Source organism: Triturus cristatus, chromosome 10, assembly GCF_964204655.1.
Source record: "Triturus cristatus chromosome 10, aTriCri1.1, whole genome shotgun sequence".
NCBI classification, from domain to species: domain Eukaryota; kingdom Metazoa; phylum Chordata; class Amphibia; order Caudata; family Salamandridae; genus Triturus; species Triturus cristatus.
The window spans coordinates 361,646,255-361,671,713 of NC_140593.1; the positions used below are offsets into that span (position 1 = coordinate 361,646,255).

Here is a 25,459-nt window from a genome sequence, read left to right on the forward strand (position 1 = left end):
CCCTGGCATCACAAAATGGATGCTGCCAGCCACAGACACGAGTCTGCCCCCCTGCTGCTGAGCCAAGCTCGAGCAGGGGAAGGCTTGACAATAGACTTCCTGTCACAGGGAGGTGTGACCACCTCCCAGACAGGCTGGGTGGGTGCAGTCTGTGAGTGCTTTGATGTCTGCACTGGGGGTACATTTGGTGTCCCTGTGCATAGTCCAGCTCAAACAAGTTGCAGGAGCCATTTGCTCCTGCTCTGGCGCGAAACTGGACAAAGCACATGGGTGTAGCCACCCCTCTGTCCTGACCCTCCCATAGGTGGGTCTCCAGAGTATGTCCCACCCCTTCCTTGGGTATAAAGTAGGAACCCTTGACTACAGGACTTTAGATTTTACCTGGACTATACTCTGCTACAGAAACCAAGTCCTTTGACGATCTGCACGACGCTGGATGACTGAAGAATCTCCCTTGGAGTAAAGGAGTTACTCTCCTGCAAGGCAGGCACCTAAAACGCATCTGACCGGTTTGCATCTCCCGAGCTCCTGAGGACTCCGAAGATTTCTGCAACACAGGAGGTGGGTTCCCGAGGTCACTGAGGCTGATCTGTTCTCCCAGCAATTGCAAGGCCCATATCCCTCATGGGGACCGTGCAACCCGAACCCCTGTGCATCGCGTACATTTGCAACAGCATATGCTTTTTGCCGACCCCTGAGGCTGTGCTTCGGACTACTTGTAGTCCTGACCCCGAGCAGTAATTCCACTGAAGATGTATAGCCTACACTCCACGAGTGTTCCGTGGGCTGGTATTTTGTGATTCAGCTCGAGGTCCCTTTGCGATTCCTGGTCCGTCGAACTGTGGGTCCCTGTGAAGGTAACTTTGACTTTCCATGGGCTTTCCTGGTTGCTCCAGATGTGCCCTGACTCGCCATAGCTTGGAGAGTCCCCAGGACCTTGCTGGTCCTTACAGAAGCATCTTTCCTCTGCCCGTGTGTGTGCAGTTGCCAAGGCTTGTGGGTGTTCAATACAGACACTGACCCCCCAGCAATCGACATCCTTCGTGGGACAGCTCACCTTCGGACTTTGGTCGTCGTCGACGCCTCCTGGTCTCGTTAGCTGCAGAGTCAAGCTTCACCTCTTCCCACCTGAAACACCCGACATTGGTGGGCATTCGTCTATCGTGCCCCTGGTCACTGTGAAGTGACCCAGACTCTGTCCCCTCTGCTTTCAGGTTCTTCACAGCTCCGATCCAGGCTTGGATCACACCGGACACTTTTCATCTCCACGGCAGCAGTACTTTCCGCATCACGCCATTGAAAACTACGAAGGTTTCCGACATCGCTTGACCCCTATGCACCCGGCTCCTCTGGGATAGGTAACATGGGTATCTCAGTACTCTCAAGGGTGCTGGCCTTAGAACCTTCTTTGTTTAACTGGGTTTGCTTAACCCCTTCAGTGCCCATGACGAGCTGGACTCGTCATGGGCTGCGGTGGCGCTGTGCCCATGACGAGTCCAGCTCGTCATGAACTCCGCCCGCTAATACAAAGCGCGGCACTGGGCGGGGAAAGGGGCGGGCATGCAAGGGGTTAAAGTCCTCTCCTAAGTGTCCTTAATCCTTAAAATTCCAACCGCGACTTTCCCATAGAGTTGTACGGAACTCGCATCTGTGTTCTCACACTGCACCCGTCCTCCGTGGGTCCCCTGTGTCACTACCTTGGGTGGTTCCTTGGGGTCCCAGCGATTCTACGTGCTCTAGGCACTGTGTCTAGTCAAGTCGTGATTGTTATACCACTTTCTTAGTATATGGTTTGGTCTTCCCCTGGAGCCCACTGTGAATTGTGCTATTTACTGTCGTTCTAGTGATTTAATATTGTGTGCTTTGTTCTCTAATCTCATAAAGAGATTAGTAGAGAGTGTTTAGTAATAAATACATATATTTTATATATTCCTTCTGTGGTTCTCCTTTCATTTGGTCATTCAGGAGGTTATATTCTGGTAAAACAAGCTACTTTACATTCCTTCGAGACTTAGTCTGAAGGCTGCTCTCCATAGCAACCACTTGGATAGCTTTCAATCAAGGTTGTCTTTAACCTAATAAGCAATAAGGGTTGTTTGGACTGGTACAAGGTGCCCACTTTAATTAGTGGACAGCATATACCAGGACAACTTCTCACACCTGCACAGTGTGGCATATATTTCACACCGTGCAGCAAGGTGCTGTCGGATATCTGGCAGTGGCGGCCTCTAGATGGGCTCTTCTATGAGCCTAGCAGACCACTGGTCTAGCGGGACCGCCCGTCAGACCATGATTTAAATCTTAATCTAGCAGTAGGTTACACCTCGACTTTGCCAGTCCTACAGTAGACGGCGTGTTACACCGTCTTCTGTAGGACCGTCAAAAGTCAACAAGCATTGGCATAGCCAATAGGTCTCGCTTTTGGGACCTTATAAGTGTTTAGTTATGCAACTGTTGCATGGCTAAACACTTATAAGGTCCCAAAGGCGAGACCTATTGGCTATGCCAATGCTTGTTCTTTACAGTATGTATAAAGCGCTCTGATACCTACGGGTCAAGCTAGCGCTATATAAAACTTTTAAAATAAAATAAGAGACACTTGACTGTTAAAACGTCAGGTTCAGGACCTGTGGCACAAAGACAGGCAGTGCGGGGACCCTGCGGCGTAGACAGTTTATATCACCTTCAAGTGTTATAAATAAACTGTTCACATGGACTAAAAAAACGAGCGCATAGAAGCGACTAAGTTTACAGTGAAAACAATACATAAATAATCGTGCTACATCTTAAGTCCCACAAACACAGGGGACAGCAGGAGTCTGAGAAAACGGCTGTGAAATTCCCGACACTTGAAAAAGGAAACCAGGCCGGCTAATTAGTCGTAAACAAGCCAACCGAGAAAGACAGGAATCTATTAGTCTGCAGCATCTGTGGGATGCAAATCAGTGACAGCAGGACGCTGAGGTCGGTAAGGCAACAAAGGGCACCACTAAAGTAACTGCAGCTGCCTAGACCACGTGCATTGAGTGGGAAGTTGCCTTTTAAATTAATATACACGTGAATAATAATTGACTCACGTTTTTATGTACTTTAACTGATAGACAACAAAGTAAAATACACTGCAGCTAACTGAACACATATGCATCATATGTGAAGTAAAAGGCGCTCATGAACAATAGACTGTAAAAGAATTTACAAAGCACATATGGCCGTTTGGATTACATATAGGTGGGCGTAAAAGCTACGTTTGTAAAAGGATACATGTTTGATGTTGGAAAGATACACATTAGTGGTGAGGCACATATATAGAACAATGTATACAAATATGTTGTACAATGCAGATACATTGTGCGCACAGAAGGGAGATACGCGTTCAGTGTATAAAGCACAGAAGTCAAAAAAACTGACGAGGTGAGAAAAGAGAGCGCAATGTAACAAAAAATGTAGACACTGAAAAAAATCACATTTAAAGTTTAACGTGCATGCCGAAAAACGTGCAAAGCAGCACCATGCAAGCGACTGAAGCTAAGCCACCAAAAAAGCGAGCGCACACGAACCATGTTCAGAAAAGGGGGGAGGGAGATGCGAGCAGAGCATATGGTGTGCACTTTCGCGGCCGCTTTCATGTTCAGTGGCTGCGTGGCTCACTGAGAACATCAAAGCGGCCGCGAAAGTGATCACGCAGGCGGACAAATGGTGCGCGCGCCCGGCGGCGCACATGCACTGTAGCTAGAGGCCTGCAAAAGCCACTAGTTTGCACTTCAAAATCCCGCTTACTAAAACTCTCGCCAGGGCAGCGCTAAAGCGCTGGCTCAGGCGAGACCTAAAAATCAGGCCCTCAGTCTTAAACTACATACATAAGGATCATTTAGCTCCATCATATTCTTTGTTGGATGAGTTTCTCCTTCCACTGCTTACATTCAGGAAACTACTTTTTTCTTTTACTTTCAGCATTCGATGCATGTGTGTTTTTCTTGCTCTTTCTTCCAGATACTGCTTCCTCCCATGGGACACGCCCCTATGCTTTCTATGTTATTCCCACCTCCTCTACTCGTCGGCTGCTTACCCCACCCCATCTAGCATTGATATTTTCAAAATGTTCATTTACATTTTCTTACTTCCCAACTCCTCTGTTGCTCAACCACTCCTCCCTGCTTGTGCAGCTCCATCGTTGATTCCTGCTGCTCAGCAGTATTGAGTTGCTTGCCTGTCCCCCCGCTCGTCTGGTGCTGACCGTCCCTCCCAGTTTTTTTTAAATATGTATTCTGTATTTTTTTTTTTTACGGCCCACTGTTAGACTTGGCATCCTTGGCATGGTGTCCCCTGACTTTTTGCCTCTACCTCCTGAATTTTTGACTGTGTACTGGATTTCGATTTTGCTCATTTTGATGTCATAGATCGATTGGGAGCTGCCAAGTTCCTCAGCATGTTTGACATCTGGGTGCTGGCAGATTGTCTTAACTGATTGAGGCAAGGAGAGGTCTGCATTCTCATTGCTAGGGGGGCACTAACAGTTATGGGTCATGCCCTTTGGGTTGAAGAATGCCCCAGCCACATTCCGGAGACTGGTCAACCAGGTACTGTTGCGGCTGGAGGATTTCAGTGCCGTCTGCCTGGATGACAATGCAGTGTTCAGATTCAGCAGGGAAGAACACTTGCATCAGGACCGAACAGACTTCCCAATGCAGTATTCAAATAGGACCAGGCCTTCTGGGCATTGTATTTCACCCTCCTGTTCAATTTGGCATTCACCTCCAAAATAATTACACCATCATGGAGAGGTAGCATTCTTCACCCCATTTTTATATTAGGCTCACAGACAAATCCAGCAAATTAAAGATTAATCGCCTTGATTGACTTTGAAGCAAAACTCTACGCCACTATCTTCCGACAGATCTGGAGGCATGGGCATTGGCTGGAAAAAACATACCGGCTACCCATACGGGCTTCCAGGCAGGCATGAGTACAATCACTAACCTCCTGGCACTCACCCTCATGATTGAAAAAGTAACCCATAAGGCCTCAAATCTATACACCTGTTTCGTCAACCTAAAATCAGCTTTCGACATAGTCCCGAGAGGCCTCTTATGGGCAAAATTGTCCTGATGGGGAGCGCCCCCAAACCTGCTCAAAGCCATCATCAATCTATACTCCGATACCTGGGTACAAATCAAAATAGGTAAGGGCGATGGGATGACCAGAAAGATTCCCACATCCATTGGCCTTAAACAGGGATGTGTTCTCGCCTCGTCCCTTTTTAATATTTATACAGCAGACCTGGACACTCTGCTATCTGAAGTCTCGAGCGACCCTCCAAAACTCGCACTAAGACCAGTGCGCAGCTTACAATATGCAGATTACATTGTTTTATGCAGCCGGACTTCCATCGGCTTGTTGCAGCAAATCACCACTCTACATAGTATAGTTGAATCTTTAGGCCTGAAGCTTAACTACAGTAAAACCAAAGTCATCTACTTCTTGCCAAAAAACAGACAGCAAGACTTCAAATTCAAATGTAATGTCGCTGGCAATAAGATCGAACAGATGAACACCTACAAATATCTAGGGGTGGAGATGGACTCCAGACTAAACTTCAAAAAGTATCTTGCACAAGGAAGGGCCTTGGCAAACACACAGTTTTTTGCACACAATCCTATAAACAAAAAAATGGGTAGTTCTTCTCAGTCATACTTATTGCAAATTATCAGTGCTAAATTTTTACCGTCTTTGACTTATGGTTCGAAACTCCTCAAGGGCAAAGACGCAACAATCCTTAACACTCCACAGTCTATCCTCTTCAAAAGCATTTACCGTACACCACGACACACCTGCAAAGCTCAAGTGCGCTTGGAATTCCGACTTAAGCATCAGTTCCCAGTGAGAATGACTTCTCTGATTAAATTGTGCTGGAAGTTGAGAGCCGTCCCTCCGGAGTCCTTGGCCGCTTTGTGTTGGTCCGAAATGGAAAGCCAGCATACGATTAAACACAGCTGGCCAACAGCGTTCCGCCAAGCTTTATCATCCCTCAATCTACACGAGGCCTGGGAGCTAAACATTAGCCACGCTGCCATTTAAAAAACTCAGCAATAAAGCCGCCAAATTAAAATCATGGTCGATGGATAAAGGTGAACTGGCAGGTAAAAAACACAGCTGGTCAGTATTCCAATCTTTCATCAGCTGGAGGCTCCAACCATACCTTATGTTCCACCTTTCTCAAACGATCCAGCACTTTTATTTAAAAACAAGAATGGGTGCCTTTCTTTCAAAAGACCAGGCGCCGCCCTGGAAACAAAGATGGTCGAACTCTCTCTGCCCAATTTGCAGTTGATTTGATGAAAGCTTATTACATTTTCTGTGCATCTGCCCGGCAGTTAACTCTTTAAGGCAGAAACTACTCTGCCCTGCTTTCCGGGCACTCAATATACGATCATACCATTTTGCAGTGCTGACATTACTATACAGCAAATCAATTCAGCTTTCCTGCAGGGCTGCCAAGTTCCTTCTGCAAGTGAATACTTTACTTCCACCAAATGGGCCACCCCAGAAAGACTATAGCAGTCCCAGGGCAGGGAACCTTGAAATGAGGATCTTGAAAGCTGCCAGTCGAACCGAGCGAAAATTTTCTTTTATTGCTAAATAACAAACCCTCGTTGTCAAAATTCTCACAGCACTTGATGGACTCTCGCTTCTTTTAGACTACCGTATTTGTGTAAATCAATGAAATCTTAATAATGAATTAATTATTTTACTTGTAAATGATTTCTTACCCAGAAACTTTATGTAAATTATTAATTATTTTAATACATTTGCAAATAAAATATTACTTACTTACTTACACTTGCATCACATCTGTGAAGTGTTAAAGGCCCTGCAACAGGCAGGCCTCACTATCTAGGCCAGTAAGTGCCAGATAAGGCAGGGGTCTGTGGTGTACTTAGGGCTCCAGGTAGGAAGCGGCCAGGTGGCGACCCTACAACCAAAGATTGACACCATTAGACGAGAGCCTTTTTAGGTGTCACCAGGTACTACAGGAGATTTGACAATGGGTATGGCACCATTGTTTCCCCTTTGACTGAGCTGCCATCAAGGAAGCAGCCAAAGAAAGTAATCTGGACTGATGCCTGCCAGACCGCTTTCACAAACAGTTCTCCTTCTTCAGGATTGATTGGGTTGCACTAAAATCACAAAGGGGGCAACAGGGAACTGAGATAGAGACGCACGGAGGCAACTTGGATCATGTGCCACAGAACGGTTGAGAGGGGCCTAAACACTGATCACGAGATGCAGTATTTTCTAGGGGACTGAAATACTTTTATAACACTACCCATAACTGACTGACTGACTAGCCAGGGGCACCACAAATGAGAATGAGGAACCCTCCTACAGATTACAGTGATAAGGAATAAGCGGTTTGATTGTCACGGTGATCTTACATGTGAAGCTATGAGACATATCTATGATTCATTTGAAAATATCTTGATGCTAATGTCATGATGTAATGCGCAACCCCAGGATAAATTAACTGCATAATGTTGTACTCATCGTCTGTAGACTCCTGTACATTGATTCTGTCCCTTTTGTTTACCCGCCCACCGATTTGAAAGTTATTGGGACTTTTTATTTTTTCTACATTGCCAGCTGGAGAACATCATATTTATTGACACTCACAGTAACACTTATGTAGTGTCCTGTGACATGTCACTAGTATATTCTCACCACACTATATCACGACTTTGCGCATCCTCCCAATATCGCCACATTATGAGCTACATTTGTTTTCCCGCATTTAGCTGAGGAATTCGATTTTTCTCTCGAATCAGACACAGCAACATATAAGATCCGCTTCCGGTTATACGAGTGCCAACGAATTCTACTCTTGGTTCATGCTCTAGCTTTAGATTCTGTCTGCTCCTATTAAGGGAGGGAAGTACTAAACCATTACTTCCGGGTTACCAAGGGATTCAATGAGCGGGGCGAAGAGTAGCAACGCACTCACTGAGGTAAGCGCACTGTCCTCACATGGAGGGAGGTATGGGGTAATGTTGGTCCGGATACCAGAACAGGACTAAACTAGACTATTTTGTCCCCACAGACACCCGTAAAGGGGCACTAATCAGGAACATTAAAATGATATGGAAACTAAAGATCGAAAGAGAAGTTAACCTCATCCGCGGGGGAATTTGTATTGGACACAAGGTGAGAAGCGGGCATATCTATGAGCAGGAGACTAACTGAGTCTTATGTTTCCTTGATACATCGTTTATCAGGTCCTTAGCATATTGTATTTTATTGACCTAGATTCCAACCTAGAATCTGAAGAGAGAACTGCACACAGTAGTGGAGAATATCAATCTGGTCAGCGGGGACAGAAGTAGAACCGGCATAGAGGTGAGAGCTCTCTACTCACCCGCTCTCGAGCTCACAATACCATTTAGTTTAGACCACACACAAGAGCACTATACTCACAGTAGTGTTCCTTTTTACTCCTTTTTCTAGAACGTTAAAGACACCATTTCTAGCTTAGCCAACTTGGTCTCCGTCGCTGCCTAGTAATTTATAGAGCATGAGTCACACACGGTGAATATAAACATGAACGTTCACCAGCATTACTAGAAATTAAGAGCTCGGACAACTTTGTCTGGGTCCTCCCTTCACCCCCCATTTCATTATGGGGAATCCATTGCACTTCAACCTTTTCACTTTTAACATGCAATGATTCGGGTTGTGCCTCCGATTTCTGTAGTACTGATGGCCGTAGTCAATTAATTGAATAACGAATATCACTCTGCATGCAATTCTGTGATCTATGTATCTCATCCGGATTCGAACATCTGTATTTTGCCGTGAACCCACCATCACGGGGTAACATGTATATACAATTGAACTGTTGAACTCGCACATTACGAGGGTTGTATTAACACTGCAATGTGATTATAGTTTGATCAGTCACAGGGTTTCCACTATATGCTGAATAATGTGTTCATCATTGTATGTCACATCTAAATACTTTCGGACCGCATGATCCTTGACACGTGATTATGTATTTTTAGCCCTGAAGAGGTCGAAGGGTACATTCCCACGATGAAACATGTGTAGGCTGGGCGATCTGTTTGAATAAAAGAGCAAGAGAACACCAAACAACTGTGATTGTTTGAAATAATTTTATGTACTCTGTCTCTGGAATATTTCATTGCACGTACTGTATACCAATTGCAAGTAGAGATAGGAATAGCTTGTGCATAGGCCAACATATACATTTGGTTTTGGACCGTAGGGTCTATCCTGAGGGCTCAGGGTGTTTTCCCTCACCTCTTGCACAGTTTGATTTGTTCTAATTTTAATCACGCACACTCAGGAGGCGCCGTTTCCTCACACAGAAGAACACCCCACCCTTTAATCTAATTCAGACCGCTTTTGAAGCCCTGAAATCTGCCATGTGCACGGCGCCCATGCTCAAGGTACCCAATTTCTTCCAAGAATTGTTTGTGCTGACAGACTTTTCAGAGCATGGTTGGGATGCAGTTCTCTCACAACTGAACGATGGAGACCTGGACCAACCCGTAGCTTTCATTAAGAAAATTGCATGGGTAAATTGGGGATTGAGAGGTGACACTCACCTGATAGTAAGACACAGTGTTTAAGATAAAATAGTCTTAGAGTGGTGCACACAAGGAAGGAGTGTTTACCCTACGCTCCTAAACTGAATTCCCTGATGTGGGAGTCCTGTACAAATTTAAATAAACTTTGGGCACACACTAAACATAGATTCTATACAGTTAAATTCCTGTGCAGTAGTTATACCAATACAGATATTAACATGAGGAAAATAATATGTTCCACAAGAATAATACACTCATTCAAGTCTTTGGCTTCAGCAGAGATCTTTTATTAGCAGATCTTGTTCAGTGTTCATGTAGCCAACAAGTGTTTCGTGGGTTTAGCGACTTCATCAGGGCTGATATAAATAAATAAAGTAAGGCCAGGGGGTGGGCATGGCTGTAATTTGAAGGTCAATAAGCCACACAGGAAGTATTCTTGCCGTGCCGATTGGGTAGGTAATAGTAGGTAAACATATAATAAAAGTCAAAAATTATTAGTCATCGTAGATAGTAACAATTGTTCCAGGGGTATCAATATAGATCCTTGGTAGTATTTCGGTGAGATTATCATAAATGGCAAAGATTGTAGAGTATGTAGTGACTCAGTACTTTCAGGGGTAAAGACACCATGAGAGTCTGTATACAGTCCCTCTAACATTCACCTTGTGTCATGACCTTTAGCGTTCTGCACCATAGATTTCATTAGTAGGAGGCTACTCCCCAGGGAACAGAGGTGTAGTGCAATTGAGCGAGAAGCTTTTGCTGTGGTCTGGGCGCTAAAGAAGCTAAGATCCTATTTGTTTGGGACTCACTTCTGGTTCAGACAGACCACAGGCCCCTCAGATGGTTGATGCAAATGAGGCGTGAAAACCCAAAACTGTTGAGGTAGTCAATTTCCCCACAGGGGATGGACTTTACGGTTGAACACTGCCCGGATGCAGAACACACCAATGCTGATGGTTTGTCCATATTCTTCTGCCTTAGTGATGAGAACTCCCAGGAGGGTGGGTGGTTTTCCCCACTTTTCAACTGGAGGGGACACATGATAAACTTGGCATCCTTGGCGTGGTTTCCCCTGACTTTTTGCCTCTACCTCCTGCATTTTTGACTGTGTACTGGATTTCCTATTTCCTTTTTGCTGGCTTAGATGCTTTGGGCACTTTGCCACTGCTGATCAGTGTCAACATGCAAGTGCTCCCTATGTAAATTGTGATTATGAAGGGTTATCCATGATTGGCATGTTTTATTTACTGATAAGACCCTAGTAAAGAGCACTGAGTGTGCCAGGGCCTGTAAATTAAATGCTACTAGTGGGCTTGCAGCACTGGTTGTGCCAACCACTTAAGTAGCCCTGTAAATGTTTCTCAGGTGTGCCACTGCAGTGTCTGCACGTGCAGTTTGCAACTGCCATGTTAACCTGGTAAGTGCACCCACGTGCCAGGCCCTAACCTTCCCTTTTCTTACATGTAAGACACCCATCAGGTAGGCCCAATGTAACCCCATGAGCAGAGTGCAATGTATGTGAAAGGTAGGACATGTGCTGGTGTGTTTTGCATGTCCTGATAGTGAAATACTGTGCATTTTGTATTTCACTATTTTGAGGCTGTCTGTCCCATAAGAGCTGCAGCTACCTTGCAACGTGTTACAAGTGTAACTTTCCATTGGGACAAGATAGAGATTGGGAGTTTGGGCTCTCTGAATTGAGAATTTAATAACACACCTTTTAGTGAAGGTGGTTTTTAAATTGAGTGTTTGAAAATGCCACTTTTACAAAGTGGGCATTTTCTTCTTTAACCATTTTGTGTGCCTCTGCCTGTATGTGTATTCATGTCTGATTTTGGAGTGACAGGAGCTGGGGATGAGCATTCACTCTAGACAGTCAAAAGGGGAGTTGAGGTGTGTCTAGCCTTTCCTGGATGATGCATGGCCAGGCTGAATAGACCTTTCTGCATTTAGAGTGGTGGGAGGAGCGTTCACTAGCACCTAAATAGACTGTGTCGGCTCTGCACAAAACTGTCTCGACCTCCTGTATTGAAGTTGGACCAGGGTGGAAAGAACTGTTTTTTACTGAGCTGAGAGACTCTTGCAGCAAAGGCTACAAAGAGAAAATGGGGTATAAATATTTGACCTAATACCCAGAACTTTAGATTACTTCTGGAATCAAGAGGAAGCTCTGCCAAGGAAGGAGCTGAAGAGCTGTGAAGAGGAGACTGCCATTTTGTTGTGTGTTGGTTTTCTGGGTTGGCCTGCAGTTGTGCTTCTGCCAAGGAGAGGACAAAGACTGGAACTTTGCTGTGAACCTGCTTGTGAACAATCTCCAAGGGCTTGTGTATGCTTGCCTCCTGGTCTGAAGTCTCAGTGACCCAAATACTTCACCACCAGCTTCCTTGAACTCCACTGCTGGCAGTTCTGAACTGTCAGAAGGTGCCTATTCCAGTTCTGGGCCTCTGGAGGTTATTCCTGTTGCAGGAAGCTGAAAAAGTTTGAAGAAACCAAGAAAATAAATGCATCGCCCGTGCAGCACCTGTTTTTCTGACACTGCACTGCAGTGCAGGAAGAATTTACATTGTGTATGTTGGATTTTTGTTGTTTTGGTCTTCTTTTGTTTAGATAAAAATAGTTTATTTTTCTAACCTGGTGTGGTGTCCATTTGTGTTTACTGTGTTACTGTGTGCCTGGGTGCAAATACTTCACACATTGCCTTTGGGATAACCCTGTTTGCCCGTGCCAAGCTATAAAAGGGGTGAGCAGGGGTTATTTAAAGTGTGTAACTCCGTTCTCCTGAATAGAAGGAAGGGTCCTTGCTTGGACAAGGTGCCTCTGCCAACTAAAGACCCCCATTTCTAGCACCCAGAAACTGCAATTTGCTACCAGGGCACTCCTTTCGTTTTCATGTACTAATTATCTGCATCACTCCAAGATGGGCATCCATTATTTTGGAACGGTAATCTAAAAGAACAAAACAAATTCCCACTAATCATTATTGCCCACAGTGAACAGCATTAGCAAAATAAAAAAGGGAAAAATATTTGTTGCAGGATCATACAACTTATGTGTGCTTGTGTAGTGACACAGACATGCGCATATGTCATCATGCCGGCGTTGGCCAATTTGCCTTTTTTACTGTTTTGCTGATGCTGTTCATCTTTGGTAACAAACAGCAGCAAAGCCAATAAGGTCAGCTAACACCTTTCAAAGCCGAGCTCTATTGACTGCTTGTTTATTGTTATTGAATAAATATGATTTCATGTATGTTTGTAGAATACATAGGTCATAATAAATATGATCGTTTCTTATTTTTTACTACAATTCTAAATTATAAGGTACTTCTTGAATTTGAAATGTGTACATGAATGTGCAGTTTAACAATATAACTTTGCAAGAAAGTTCCACATGAGGTAATTGAAGAAATAAAGTGCCATGTTACATGACTTACAATTTGGAGAGGACCAATCGAAGGAGTTTTTTCTTTCTTTTTCTTTTTTTCTTTCTTTTTCCTAAAATAAGATGAAAGCAAACAGCAGTCACAAAACCTCTTCTCTTGCTTTAGCTCTCAAGTCAACGTTCAAATTATAAGTCACGCAAACTTCGGACAACACGCGATGGAACAAAAAAGCATTTGAAATGAAGAAATGCATAAGCACTGCCACAGGAAACATAACCAGCCTCAAAATAAATGAGTCAACAAACAGAGCCGTTTTTATCAGCTGATTGAGACGCTCGGTGTTTATTATTTATGGTCTGGCTTGACATCGCAGATGTCGCCAGACAACTATGTGATAAAGAATCAGCCTGCCCACGTGTTGCGACTGGGAGCCAGGAATACATGTTCCAATTGGGCACAAGTTGCATGCGTCCACAAAAAAAAGGTGCTATGTATTACGTATCAGTCTTACAATGGGAATGAACTTGAACTTTCAGAGGCACAACATGCCTCTGTAATGCTGTTAAAGTGTCCCAGATAAGCACAAAATGTGTGTTATTTTCTCTGGCAGCAGCACAGATGTTCTTTTATTACTTAATATGAAGAGACAGTGGTTTGGTTTTTTTTTCAATTTTTTTTCAATTAATTTAAGAGAGAGAGTGTAAATAATTAAGGTATTACAACATGTAATACATTAAAAAAACATCTTGAACAATAATTAATAAAAAGAATAAATATGAGCAATAATATATATAATGGATAAACCCTAATAAAAACAGATAGATAAGAACCTAATAATGTCATTTCATTTGTATTACATTTAAGTAAGAATAATTGATCACAGAAAGGATAAATAAAAAGACCCACAAGAAAAAAGAAAAACGAAGAGAGAAAGAAGAGGAGAAAAAGGAAAGAAAAGGATAAGAAGAAAGAGAGTGAGAAAGAAAAAGAGAAAGGTATTCTAGCCTTACTAAAAGAAAAGGGAAAATCAATCAGCGGTGATAAAAGGATATTGAGCTACCAGACCCTGAGAGGCTAAATGGATATATTTATCAAGCGATCTCCAGACACCAGAAGACATAAAAGGGGTATATTGTCCCTCCTCCATCGAAGTGTGAGCACCACAGAGAAACGATACCCATGCCCACCATGTGTGATACGATAAGGAATTAAAGGATTTCAATTCTGACAATATAATCTTAACAGCTATTGATAACAATAGAGACAGTGTTGATCTAAAGCAAGCTGCCAAATGTGTCTGTCTGGTTAATCTTCCTTTCAGATTGCAGCAGAAACGGGACAGGGATAGAAGTACCTAAATGGGCATTTGTGGAAGAATGTACTGCCCCACCACCCCCCACCCACCCACACAATGCTTCATTTGTTGATCTCCGTACTGACATCTAAAGCAATTCAATTTAGCAGTCTCTCTAGACATAAACAACTGTAATCAAGGTTTGTTCAACAAACTAGAGAAAGAATGTGCTTCTGTCTAAGCACTGAACGGGCACAATCACAAACCAGAGGTAAGCCAAACTTGCAGATACATTTGTTATATTTTTATAAGCTTTGCAATTGGCAGAAAAGTAAATTTACACTTTTTTCTTCCTTTCCTAATTAAATTTCACTTTCTTCTTGCAATTTCAATTAATTTGCTTTCCAGAGTGTTTCTACTGCATAGGTTTGCTGTATGCCATGTTATGTTGTCATAGTTGTGACTTTGGATAGGTCTGGTTTGCGAACGTCTCTAGTGTGGAATGTGTGTATGAAATGGATTGTAGGATTCAGGATGGAGATGGTTGAGGAGCGGACTGAGCAGAGGATGCGACCACTAGTGCGGAGCTCAATTTAAGGAATCAACTTATGCTCATATACTCACTTTGTCACGATTCATCTTCGAACACCACATAAATATTGGCGAAGAGGGTGGGTAACAAGAGAGTAAAAGAGGTGAAGCCCCGGCCAAGCCCCGGAGTCGTTTTGTTGGTGTGTGATGGTCACCAAGGTCAAGGCTACCAGTAATATTTTGGTCTATTACAGGTTTTAATTGGATCGACAAATATTGGAATTTAACGTTTCCACCACTGAGTTTATTCTTTCTCTGAATAGGGTGAGTAGGCATTGGACAACTCAGGACGAGAGTACGTAGCGGTCTTAAGTGCTGGACATGGTATTTATGAGCGTGTGTTATTTCTTAAGGTGGACTTTTGGCTTGTGCTAATTAAAAGCAACATTGTGCTTATTTTGAGAATTGAGATTCACAGGTAAATGGATGTATGGTCTTTTTGCTTTTTGCCTGCATGTGAGTTCTTGGTGGCCTTTATTTGCCCTGACCTCATGATATTTTGATAATATTGATCAAGGCTTATGACACTACCAGTGATGTGTAAATAATTAATTTTTCGTTACTACTTATATGACATCCAGTGAATTATTCATATGTGAATACAAATGCTGACATGATTTGCTTACACTTTACTCACTGCGTGCGCATGCAAGATATGTTGCATTTTGAAGTCACTGGTGGTGGTATTTCAGTGTTTTTATAAGTTGTTTGAGATTAGACAAAAAATGTTTTGTTATTTCTTTCGGTATCTGTAGCACTGATGAATACGACAAAACACGTGTCGCATATTGCAAAGGACCTTTTGGAATGCATTAAAGTGCTTCTAAAACAAGACTGAAGGAACAACATCTGTCGGAGACTACATTATTACTAAATAGTGTTGCATATATGAATTTGCGTGTGCCATATGGGTGTATAAATATATGTTTACATAGAACACAGAGAAGGGCTCTACTTTTTGAATGTTGGGTGAACATTCTTCCGTTGTGAGCACTGTATTTACTTGGTCTGCATATAAATAATTTGTGGTATTTCTCAGGTGAGCGCTGGGGAACCCTTTTATACCCTTCTTTTCGGCACATCAAAGAATAGACGGTATTAAATTCTCCAAAGGTACCTAGAATAATATTAGTTGTACTGTCATTACATATTCTTGGTAGGAGAACCATTTTAGTAGCAACAACAGCCTTTTCACTAATAACTGCTATTGTGATAGTTATGTTCATATTCTACATTGCATTATGCAGATTGCTGAATGTAACAAACTTGTTGTATACCTCAACAGCAGTCACAGAAGTAGTAAAAGAGATGATATAGCCTCAAAACAGTTTGTGGCACAACCACAACCTTTCTACAGTGTGCAGGTAAACCAGTGATTCAATGGTGAACTTGGAATAGAACTTTTGAAAATTACCTTTTAGCTATTGATTCTAGGAAATTCAGAACAGAGAGGAAAAAAGCAATTTTATTACGCTGTTCGGGTGCTGCTGCTCAAGAAATTTTTGATAATTTGCCAGAGGTGGAACCACCTGAGGATGTTTCGTGGAGTGATTTAGGTGAAGCTGTTGCATGATTGAAACACAATTTGGTGAACCGCCAATTGGAATTGTTGAGAGATTAAAAAATTTCTCACGCAAACAGGACAGTGAGGAAGCAATTGACGAATTTACTGCGAATCTCAGATTTTTTTTAGACTACTGTGAGTTTGGAAACAGGCTAGATACTTATCTTTGTGATCAGTTAGTTTTAGGCTGTATCAGCAAGAATATTCACGGAAGACTATTGTGTGTGCAATCCCTCTTTGTCTGGGTTAATTGGGATTTCCAGAGGAATCAGGAGGTCTATGATATCTTCAAAAATGTTGTCGAGTAGTAGCAAATAAGAAGTGAGTGCAGGAGCAGTAAGTCTTGAAGTAAAGAAAGAGAAAAAAGTGGAAATTTACACTAGTGACAATCGTAAAACAAGTTACTGTTATCGCAAGCACATATCGGAAATGCTACCGATTGCACAGTTGTAAAACATAAATGTTTAAAATGTGATAAAATAGGTCACTTTGCGGAGGGCTTCAGATCAAAAGATTGTGGGGGAGTAATTGGAAATAGAGAAAAATATACGAATGTGTCCACTGTACAAATTGATGAGGAGTGGATGTCAAGATAAATGTAAGAATGTTATTCTCACTATTACCTCTGAAATCGAGGAACAGGAAGGGGGCCATTTTGTATTATAGGCTTTGGCTCTACAGAGGTGACAGTAATGACAGATTTGGGCTCTCCCAATACCATTTTAGATCAAGCTACCTTCATGAAAAATTGGCATGATGAGCAGTTGCATGATGTGTGATCTCTCACCTAAAGCGTTTGGAGGATTTGAGATTCAAATATTGAGATGGATTAACAACGTAGTGTCATTCAGGGGAAGGAAGATTATCACTAAACTGTATGTAGCTGTGTAAGGAAAAGATGTGTTTGGATGTTTTGATAGATTTGGAATTATACCCAAACCTGGGTCTATAGTTCCAGTGCAGTTGAATCCGGATTGGGTGGAGGAAGATTTACAACAAATCAATCTGGTCAGTGGCAAACTGATGAAAGTTGATACAGCTATTGATGGTGATACTGATGTTTTGCTAAATGGATACAACTGTTTTTAAGAATGAAGTTGGGTGTGTGAAGGGATTTTCAGTTAAAAGAAAAGGCAATACCTACTGTTCATAAGGTTAGAAATGTGCCTCTGTGAGTATGTAAGGACTTGAAGATATTATTGGACAACATTAATGCAGAGTTGAAAGTTATAAGTAATAATGTCTTTTTTGGCCCGTTTCAGCATTCTATTTCAGTATTATCAAAAGATTTAAATGTGCATCTCTGTGGGCAACACTCAAGCGATGTTAAACTGCCCACAAAATGAGTGGTTTGTGCCTGTCACCCACACTAACTTAGTGTGTATTGGGGTATGTGGCGAAGCCTCCAACCGTAATGGCCGTGCAGGCTTAAAGCTCCGCCGGCAGCCCGCTGATTTGACTTGATTGCGGTGGCCGAATAATAATGAATGCCTAGCGGTAATATACGCCTGACTCGTGGTCTCAGCAGGTGACATGAAAGAGCCGTGGCAGGATCCTTAAGGGCCCGGAATAAAGTGTATGGTGCACGATAGGATGGTGCCCTGCGTCAGATCTTCGTCGGCTCTGGACGTAGTGGCTGCGGAGTGAGGAGGAGGCCTCCCCGGGTAGCACTCTGAAAGATTGCCCAAACACTGAAGCTGTATAGGACCACGGAGGACTGAGACCTGAGTGTGCACCCCCCCAGCCCCCTCCCGGCTGCTGAGAATGTTCACTGCAGAGCACCCGCAACGTTCATGGGGAAGAAGAACTGGGTGACGCTGGCCGGCCTGAGACACGACCGGAGAAAACTGCGCATGTGAAGCCACGGCATGCGGTAAGCCGCGAGAGGCCCGTGAAGTGAAGCGCGGCTCTGTCTGGACCTGGCATGTGGGGGCTAGTCTCCGGAGTCTGGCCTGGATTTTCTGAGGTGCGGGCACTGGTTGGCCCTCTTCCCCTTCCCCCTCAGAGGCCGACAGAGCCTACCAGGCAGGAGGGCTGCATCTCATAGGGGGCTACAGGAAAAACAGATATTGAGGAGCTGAGCAGAGGTATCTCCTGGCCGCCTTATAAACAGGTAGAAAGTTTCAGCTAGGCGCTGCCTCTTATATCTACAAGCGACTGGGGGCACAGCATACACAGACGATCATAATATTTATCTAGACAAATTTGGCCAAGAGAGACCCCAAACAGCACAAATGGATTTTTGATGTTGCACAGGATAAAACTGCCAATGCACATACAGTAAAAGAAGGGACGGACTCCCTCATGGCACCTGGGAAGGAAGCAGAAAAATCAAGGGCTGAAGAGCTCTTAAACGAACTGCATTCCGGCTTTAAGGCACTAGATGGCAGGTTTAACTCAATAGACAAGAGGTTGAACAAAATGAACGAAAGCATGGAGGGCCACGAGTGAAGGCTGGATGTGGCTGAGGGCAGGGTGTCTAACTTGGAAGACGGTTCAGTGCACATGTCCAGGAAGATGGAAAAGCTGGAGAGGCAGGTTAAGATGTTAGACATGAAGGCTGAAGACCTCGAAGCGTGGGGGAGAAGAAACAACCTACGCATTATGGGGGTGCCAGAATCGACGAATAGTGGCCGGCTCGAGCACTTTATGGAATGCCTACTTGGGGATCTGTTTGGAGTCAAGTCTTTCCCCTCTACCTTTGTGGTTGAACGCACTCACAGGTCACTAGGACCACGCCCGAGCCCGGGACTACCTCCTCACCCCATAATTGCCCGGCTGTTGAATTTCAGAGATCGGGACACTGTGCTCAAACTAGCTAGGGAGAAAGGTCCACTAAAATGGGAGGGTTCAGACCTGTCTCTTTTCCCTGACTTCACAATCATGGTGCAAGAGGCCCGAGGAAAGTATATCCAAGTCAAAGCTACGCTGCGTAACCTATGCCTCCGTTATGGTATGTTATACCCTGCAAGAATGAGGGTCGACATGCAAGGGAAGGCACGCTTTTTCGACAGCCCAACAGAGGTGCAAAAGTTCTCCAGAGCCTTCTTGGAAATGCAACACAATAACCAACAGGTGCAGACCGGTGGATCGCAGCCTGCCATCCACTCCAGCGCCAGCTTGAACTTTTTCCCTTCTGGGTAAACCGATGGGATGGTATCGATGATCTACGACTCACAGATAAGTTTGGCTGGACTTGATATGTTCCTATACTCAGGCATACTCACAGAGAGAAAAATGTTTAACATTGGTGCATTTCACCACAGACAATTGAAGTTACTGTATAAATTTGCATGTTGAATTGCGGGGGGCGACTTAGCATTGTCACTCCCCCAGTGAAGATCCCACTAATGAGAAATGTTTTGCTGGGAAGTTAAATACATGTTCTGGTTACGTCTTTGGGTATTTGCTAAGTTGTTACCTACCTGGATTGGGTGGAGGTTGGGGGAGGGGGCACTGGACCAAGTTTTTAGCGTGGGGATTGATTTGCAGAGGAAGGAGCGGGCAGGAATAGCAGCCATTAATGTCACAATGATTTCACTGTTTGAACTGCACGATGACAGCGCCTAATGTTAGAAATTTTGCTGAATCAGTGTTCATGATGTGGAATGTTAGGGGACTCAATGATTTAAGGAAATGCTGGCATGTGATACAAAACATGCGGAGGCACACAGTGGATGTGGTGTTTCTTCAGGAAACGCATTTGGCTCTCACTCGATCACACACACTGGGATCCACATGGGGGAAGGAGAGATTTATTTCCTGTTACAGTTCATATGCGCGTGGGGTGGCTATTCCGATACGTAAAAACGTGCCATTCCACCACAAACATACAATTACAGACCGCATGGGTCGCTACTTGCTGGTGTTGGGGACGCTCTTGGGCCACCGTTTACTGTTGATTAATGTATATGCCACGAATGTTGGCGAACATATTTCTTTTTACAAGATACAGAAACACATTGCCACTTTGGCGGTTGACCAGATAGTATTGGGAGGGGATATGAATATAAGACTAGACCCTACACTCGACAGCACATCTAGGGCGCCCCAAACGAAGTCCAGAGCTCACGCAGCGCAGGGTGTTTTTTGAAAGCAGTATGTGTTGCATGATGCGTGGCGATTGCATAACCCCTCAAGCATAGGACAAGGCTGGACTACTGGTTGATATCCCGCACTCTATCTCCCTGGGTGCGTGAGGTTGTACACATGCCCGCACACTGTCGGATCATTCTCCCGTGAGTCTCAAGCTACGTGTTCCGAGGGAGGGGGGGTGTGGAGAGACCTTGGAGATTCCCAGAAAGGGCTCTGAGGGACATTGTTTTTCACAATGAACTTTGAAGGCAATTATAAAATATTTTGAGCTGAACACTGGCTCGGTCCCGCACCATAGCACACTATGGGAGGCCTTTCAGACTAACTTAAGGGGGATTTGCATCTCCAAAGGGGATGGGATACTACGGGATCTCCGGGGTAGGCTCTCCAAGTTGGAGGGAGAGATATCGCTATTAGACCAGAGACAAGCAGATGCAGCCTCCCCAACATATCTATCAGAAAGGGCGACATATTAGCTGAATTCCAGGAGACTGCAGAACGAGAATCCCACTATCTCAGCAAATATGCCACAGCAAGGAGATGTGGGGAGGGGGAGAGGCCGGGTCGCACCCTAGCTCGATAGCTACAACCGCAACGTGCAAAATCATATATAGCAGGGCTAAATGGACCACAGAATGAATACATAACTTATACTCCGGGCATTAAGGACGAATTGGTGAGGTACTACACAGAATTATACACTACTAGGCACGCTGGAAGGGAGGAAGACATGACCAAATATTTAGACAACTTAGCCATGGTGTGGCTCACTTCTGCTCAGCAACAGTTTCTGTGTGAGCCTTTCTCGGTCGATGAGATAAAACAAGCTATAGAAGGTATGGATGGCAGCAAAGCCCCAGGGGGGATGGATACACGGGGGCCTTTTACAAGGCCTGTAGGGATCTCTTGGTGCCACAGCTGCTGGAGGTGTATGCAGAGGCAGTACAGGACGGTGTTCTGCCCCATCACTACCTGAGGCCATTATTGTGCTGCTTCTTAAACCGGGAAAGCTCTGTCACAATAAAGTTCGTATAGGCCGCTGTCGCTATTGAACTTTGATACTAAAATATTAGCTAAAATGATTGCAATTAGGTTATCGCTCCTTATGGGGTAAATAATCTCCCCCACGCGGTCGGGGTTCGTCCCACATAGGTCTAGCGTGCTAAATCTCCATACATTTTTCTCATTTCTGCATAGAATAGCGTCTTCGATGCTGGCGATTGTGGTGTTGCTAGACGCGGAGAAGGCCTTCGATTCGCTCGAGTGGCCTTTCCTGCAGGCAGTACTGCGCAAGTTGGGGATACGAGCGGGGTATTCTTCACTCATTACTCTGCTGTACACTAAGCCAACGGCGCGAATACAGGTGAATGGCACAACAACCCAGGCTCTTGCAAGACCGCGAGGCACCAGACAAGGATGCCCCCTGTCACCATTATTGTACATTATTGCCATGGACCAGCTGGTGCGCCGCCTGCAGGAAGACCATATGCACAAGAGATTACAATTTAAAACTGGCCCAGTGTTGATTTCATTTTACAAGGATGACATTTTGTTGTATGTCAGGCACCCCGCTGAGAATTTAGTCTCACTTCTTCAAGAGATCACCTGGTTTGGTGAACACTCAGGTTTACATATTAATTGGTCAAAATCAGTAGCATTCCTGCTGACGGAGATTGGTGACCGGGGATGTGACGGATACCCGTTAACATAGTGCAACGCTGAGACTAGATATGTCTGCATTACTTTGCATTAGGACAGGGAACAGATTGTGCAACTTAATTATGGTCCAGCCCTGGAACGGTTAAAAATACAAATTGACAGATGGATAGCTCTGCCTATATCCATGGCTGGAAGGATAGCAATAATTAAAATATTCATAGTACCAATGCTGCTCTATCTTTTTCACGATATTCTCGTACCGCTTACAAACTCTTTCTTTGCCCAGCTATATACTCTCCTGTCGCGTCTGGTTTGGGGTGGAAGGCAACCACGGATTCAGTCGGACACTCTAATGCTACCATATGAGAAGAGGGGGTTTCTAGTCCCAAATATGCTGCTATACTACTTGGCTGCACAGTGTAGCTACTCATGGCATTGGTACCACCCGGATGCTTGATTGCCATATACGAAGCCAGAAATTGACCTGGCTACACCAGTGCCGCTACGAGGGCTATTGCCAGCCGGGTTGCCAACTCATAAAATGGAAATTCAAACAGTGTCCCATACCTGCTGGGCCTGGAGGAGGATGCTGATGCGAGTCATTGGGGCACAGAACTCAGCGCCTCCCAAATCCCATTGCTTGACAACCCCTGGATACTCATCACATCTGAGACTTTAGTCAAGCGTACATTGCGACGGTTCGGATTATTAACATTTGCGGATGCTTTTCCAGGGGGCATATTTACTCACGCACGGAAGACACACGCTTTGCAGACGCCACTCTCTCGGCTAGTTTGTATTGACCAGACTCCAAAACGCGTTGGCAAGCCGTGTATCCTCCAAACCCCCCAAAGCCTGTCAGTTACAGGCCTTTAAAGTTACTCGTATCCGATGCTGAGGGGGACAGACTAGTATCCAGACTATACCAGGCTAGCTTAGAGTATATGCCGGCTCATGACAGTAAACTCAGAGGAGCGTGGGAGGCAGATTTGGGACACCCCATTTCCGATGATGTATGGAGTCATGCTGTGCCCAAAGGTCTCTGGGAGCTATAGACAAGCTGATTCACTATAAATACTTGCGCAGGGTTGACGCCGGTTCGGTTGGCTCACATTGAACCCTCGCGCACGGCACTCTGCCCCAAATATCGGGCTCTGGAGGCAGATTATATACATATGACTTGTTCCTGTGGTAAGGCGGCTGGGTACTGGATACACATTAAAGGAACTGCAGCCAATGACAAGGCCGACCCCTCTGTCGGTGTTACCGGGTTACACAGCGGAGATCCCCAAGGCCATGCGTAGACTGGTGGGCCCCGCGCTCCTCATGGGGACTAGCTATCTACTGGGGGTGCAGCAGTGTACCAACTATAGAACACTGGCTTAACAGCTTCATGTACTGTGATACCAACAGGGGGGTCTTTGCAGAGCTACAGCCGATTGCATCCAGGCCTAAAGACATTTGGCAACCGCCGAGAGACTATCTGACTGCAACGGAGCAGGACAACAGTAACCAACCAGCATTATGAGCTAGATGGCGGGCCAGAGAAGGAATGGGGTACTGGGGGGACAAGATGATGATTGGGCTTGTCGGAAACGTTTTGCATCAGAAGCCTCTGGAGAAGAAACTGGTTATGGCGATGAAAATGTATTATTGCATGTCGAAACTCATGAGCATAACTATACATTTCAGCGCTGTTATTTATATGTAATGGCTTTAATTATGTTGTGCAGAATAATGTGACAATATCACTGCTGCACTGGTTGCTTATACTCCTAATGTTAAAAAAAAAACAATAAATAAAGTTTTTTTAAAAACTTAGTGTGTCCTGTGAAGCGCCCGTATAACTGTGCGCAAGGTTTGCACATGTTTAACTCCCTGTTACCCCACGTTAAAGAGTGCACTGTCACTTTAGAAATCAGCATGGGATGATCTGATCGCCAGTCCTGGTTCACATGCACACTCAACTTGTGATTTTGAGCAAGTTGTTCCACCTGTAACTGCCTGCGGGCCAGCATTAGGAAAACTGATAAACATTTTAAGGGTGTCCAGCGTAGGTCCACAGGGGCACACTAATCATCCGGCACGCAGTCCTGTGGTCACCTGTGAGGGCTGCAGGGGAAGTTTTATGCCCCTGCATATGGTCATGCTGGTGCACCAATCCCTGTGTTTTTTATAAATAAAACGTTTCAACCATTAAACACCGTGCGTAGCATTGAACCAGTGCATGAGATTTTGGGCAGAGGTTTATGTGCATGTATTGAAGGCGACTGTATATGAATATGCATATAGGTATATGAAATGCACCGAGGTTTATTACAATACTAAAACATCATGCCAAGCTACAAAGAAGTGGTTGCTAATTACAGGGACGTAAAAGCAGTAATATGTCTCATAAAGTTGTTATTGCAAGCTGCTCATCGTTTACATACAGAGAATCCTAAATTCACTGTTAATAGGGCGACTCCTGACTGTGGTTACGCTAGTGTGTGAGCAAATATTGGGAACGCAATTTTGTTTTTGTGTGGTGCGGCTGTTGCAGGGAATACTGTAAAAGGATCGGGTCTGGACGTGTAGGAATAAAAAATGTAAGGTAGCACATTTGATATATTACAAGGGAACAAACGTTTGTAAAGTCACAAAGTTATTTCAGAATGTCACAGGGGCAAATCAAAATAATGTAATGTGTAGGTTTTTTTTAACACTTGCTAAAAAATGAATATTCTGTGGTAAAAGAGAGCGTCTTAAGTGTAGGAAATACATTTAGGCAACGTGGCAGTGTCTGCACTAATCAGAAGACCTTGATTGTGGGCATTAACTACTGGCAGCAGCCCTTCTTCAGTTCTGCTTAATTTTAAATTAGCTGAGCTGCTTTGGCCAGCGTTGATCAAGGGGACAGTAGAAACCATACAATACAAGATACACAACCAATTAGCTAATTGGATTGAAATTGTGCTGTTGAGATGTCTGTGCAAATAAAAGACAAATGCAAATTCCGAAAGGGAAGATTCTCCCTAGGAGACTGAATAAATGCCAATAATTTGGAATAATAACACATGCGATTTACACGCTACACACCCGTGGCCGTAAATAATCTATTAATATCACATTTTCATTGCTAGTGTTTAAAGAGCTGGTGTTAAAAGCATGTAAATAATCAGTGATTGGCAAATGCATCTTTTTTTTAAGAGGGATTATATTAAAAATCAGATAGCTAGTATATAGTGTTTATAAAATAAGATTTGAGTTGCACGTATTTGGCAAATATCCAC

General features: G+C 44.2%; 1 protein-coding gene across 4 annotated transcripts in view; it reads right to left on the reverse strand.

Annotated features, from left to right (window-relative positions):
- LOC146789441 (ATP-binding cassette sub-family B member 5-like) overlaps positions 1–25,459 on the reverse strand; it is a 1,226,636-nt gene that overhangs the window by 619,375 nt on the left and 581,802 nt on the right. For all 4 annotated transcript variants that reach the window (XM_085631579.1, XM_085631577.1, XM_085631580.1 and 1 more), the window contains one exon: positions 13,036–13,096. In XM_085631579.1, the coding sequence (XP_085487705.1) occupies positions 13,036–13,096 (61 nt within the window). The remainder of the gene's footprint in view (positions 1–13,035; positions 13,097–25,459) is intronic.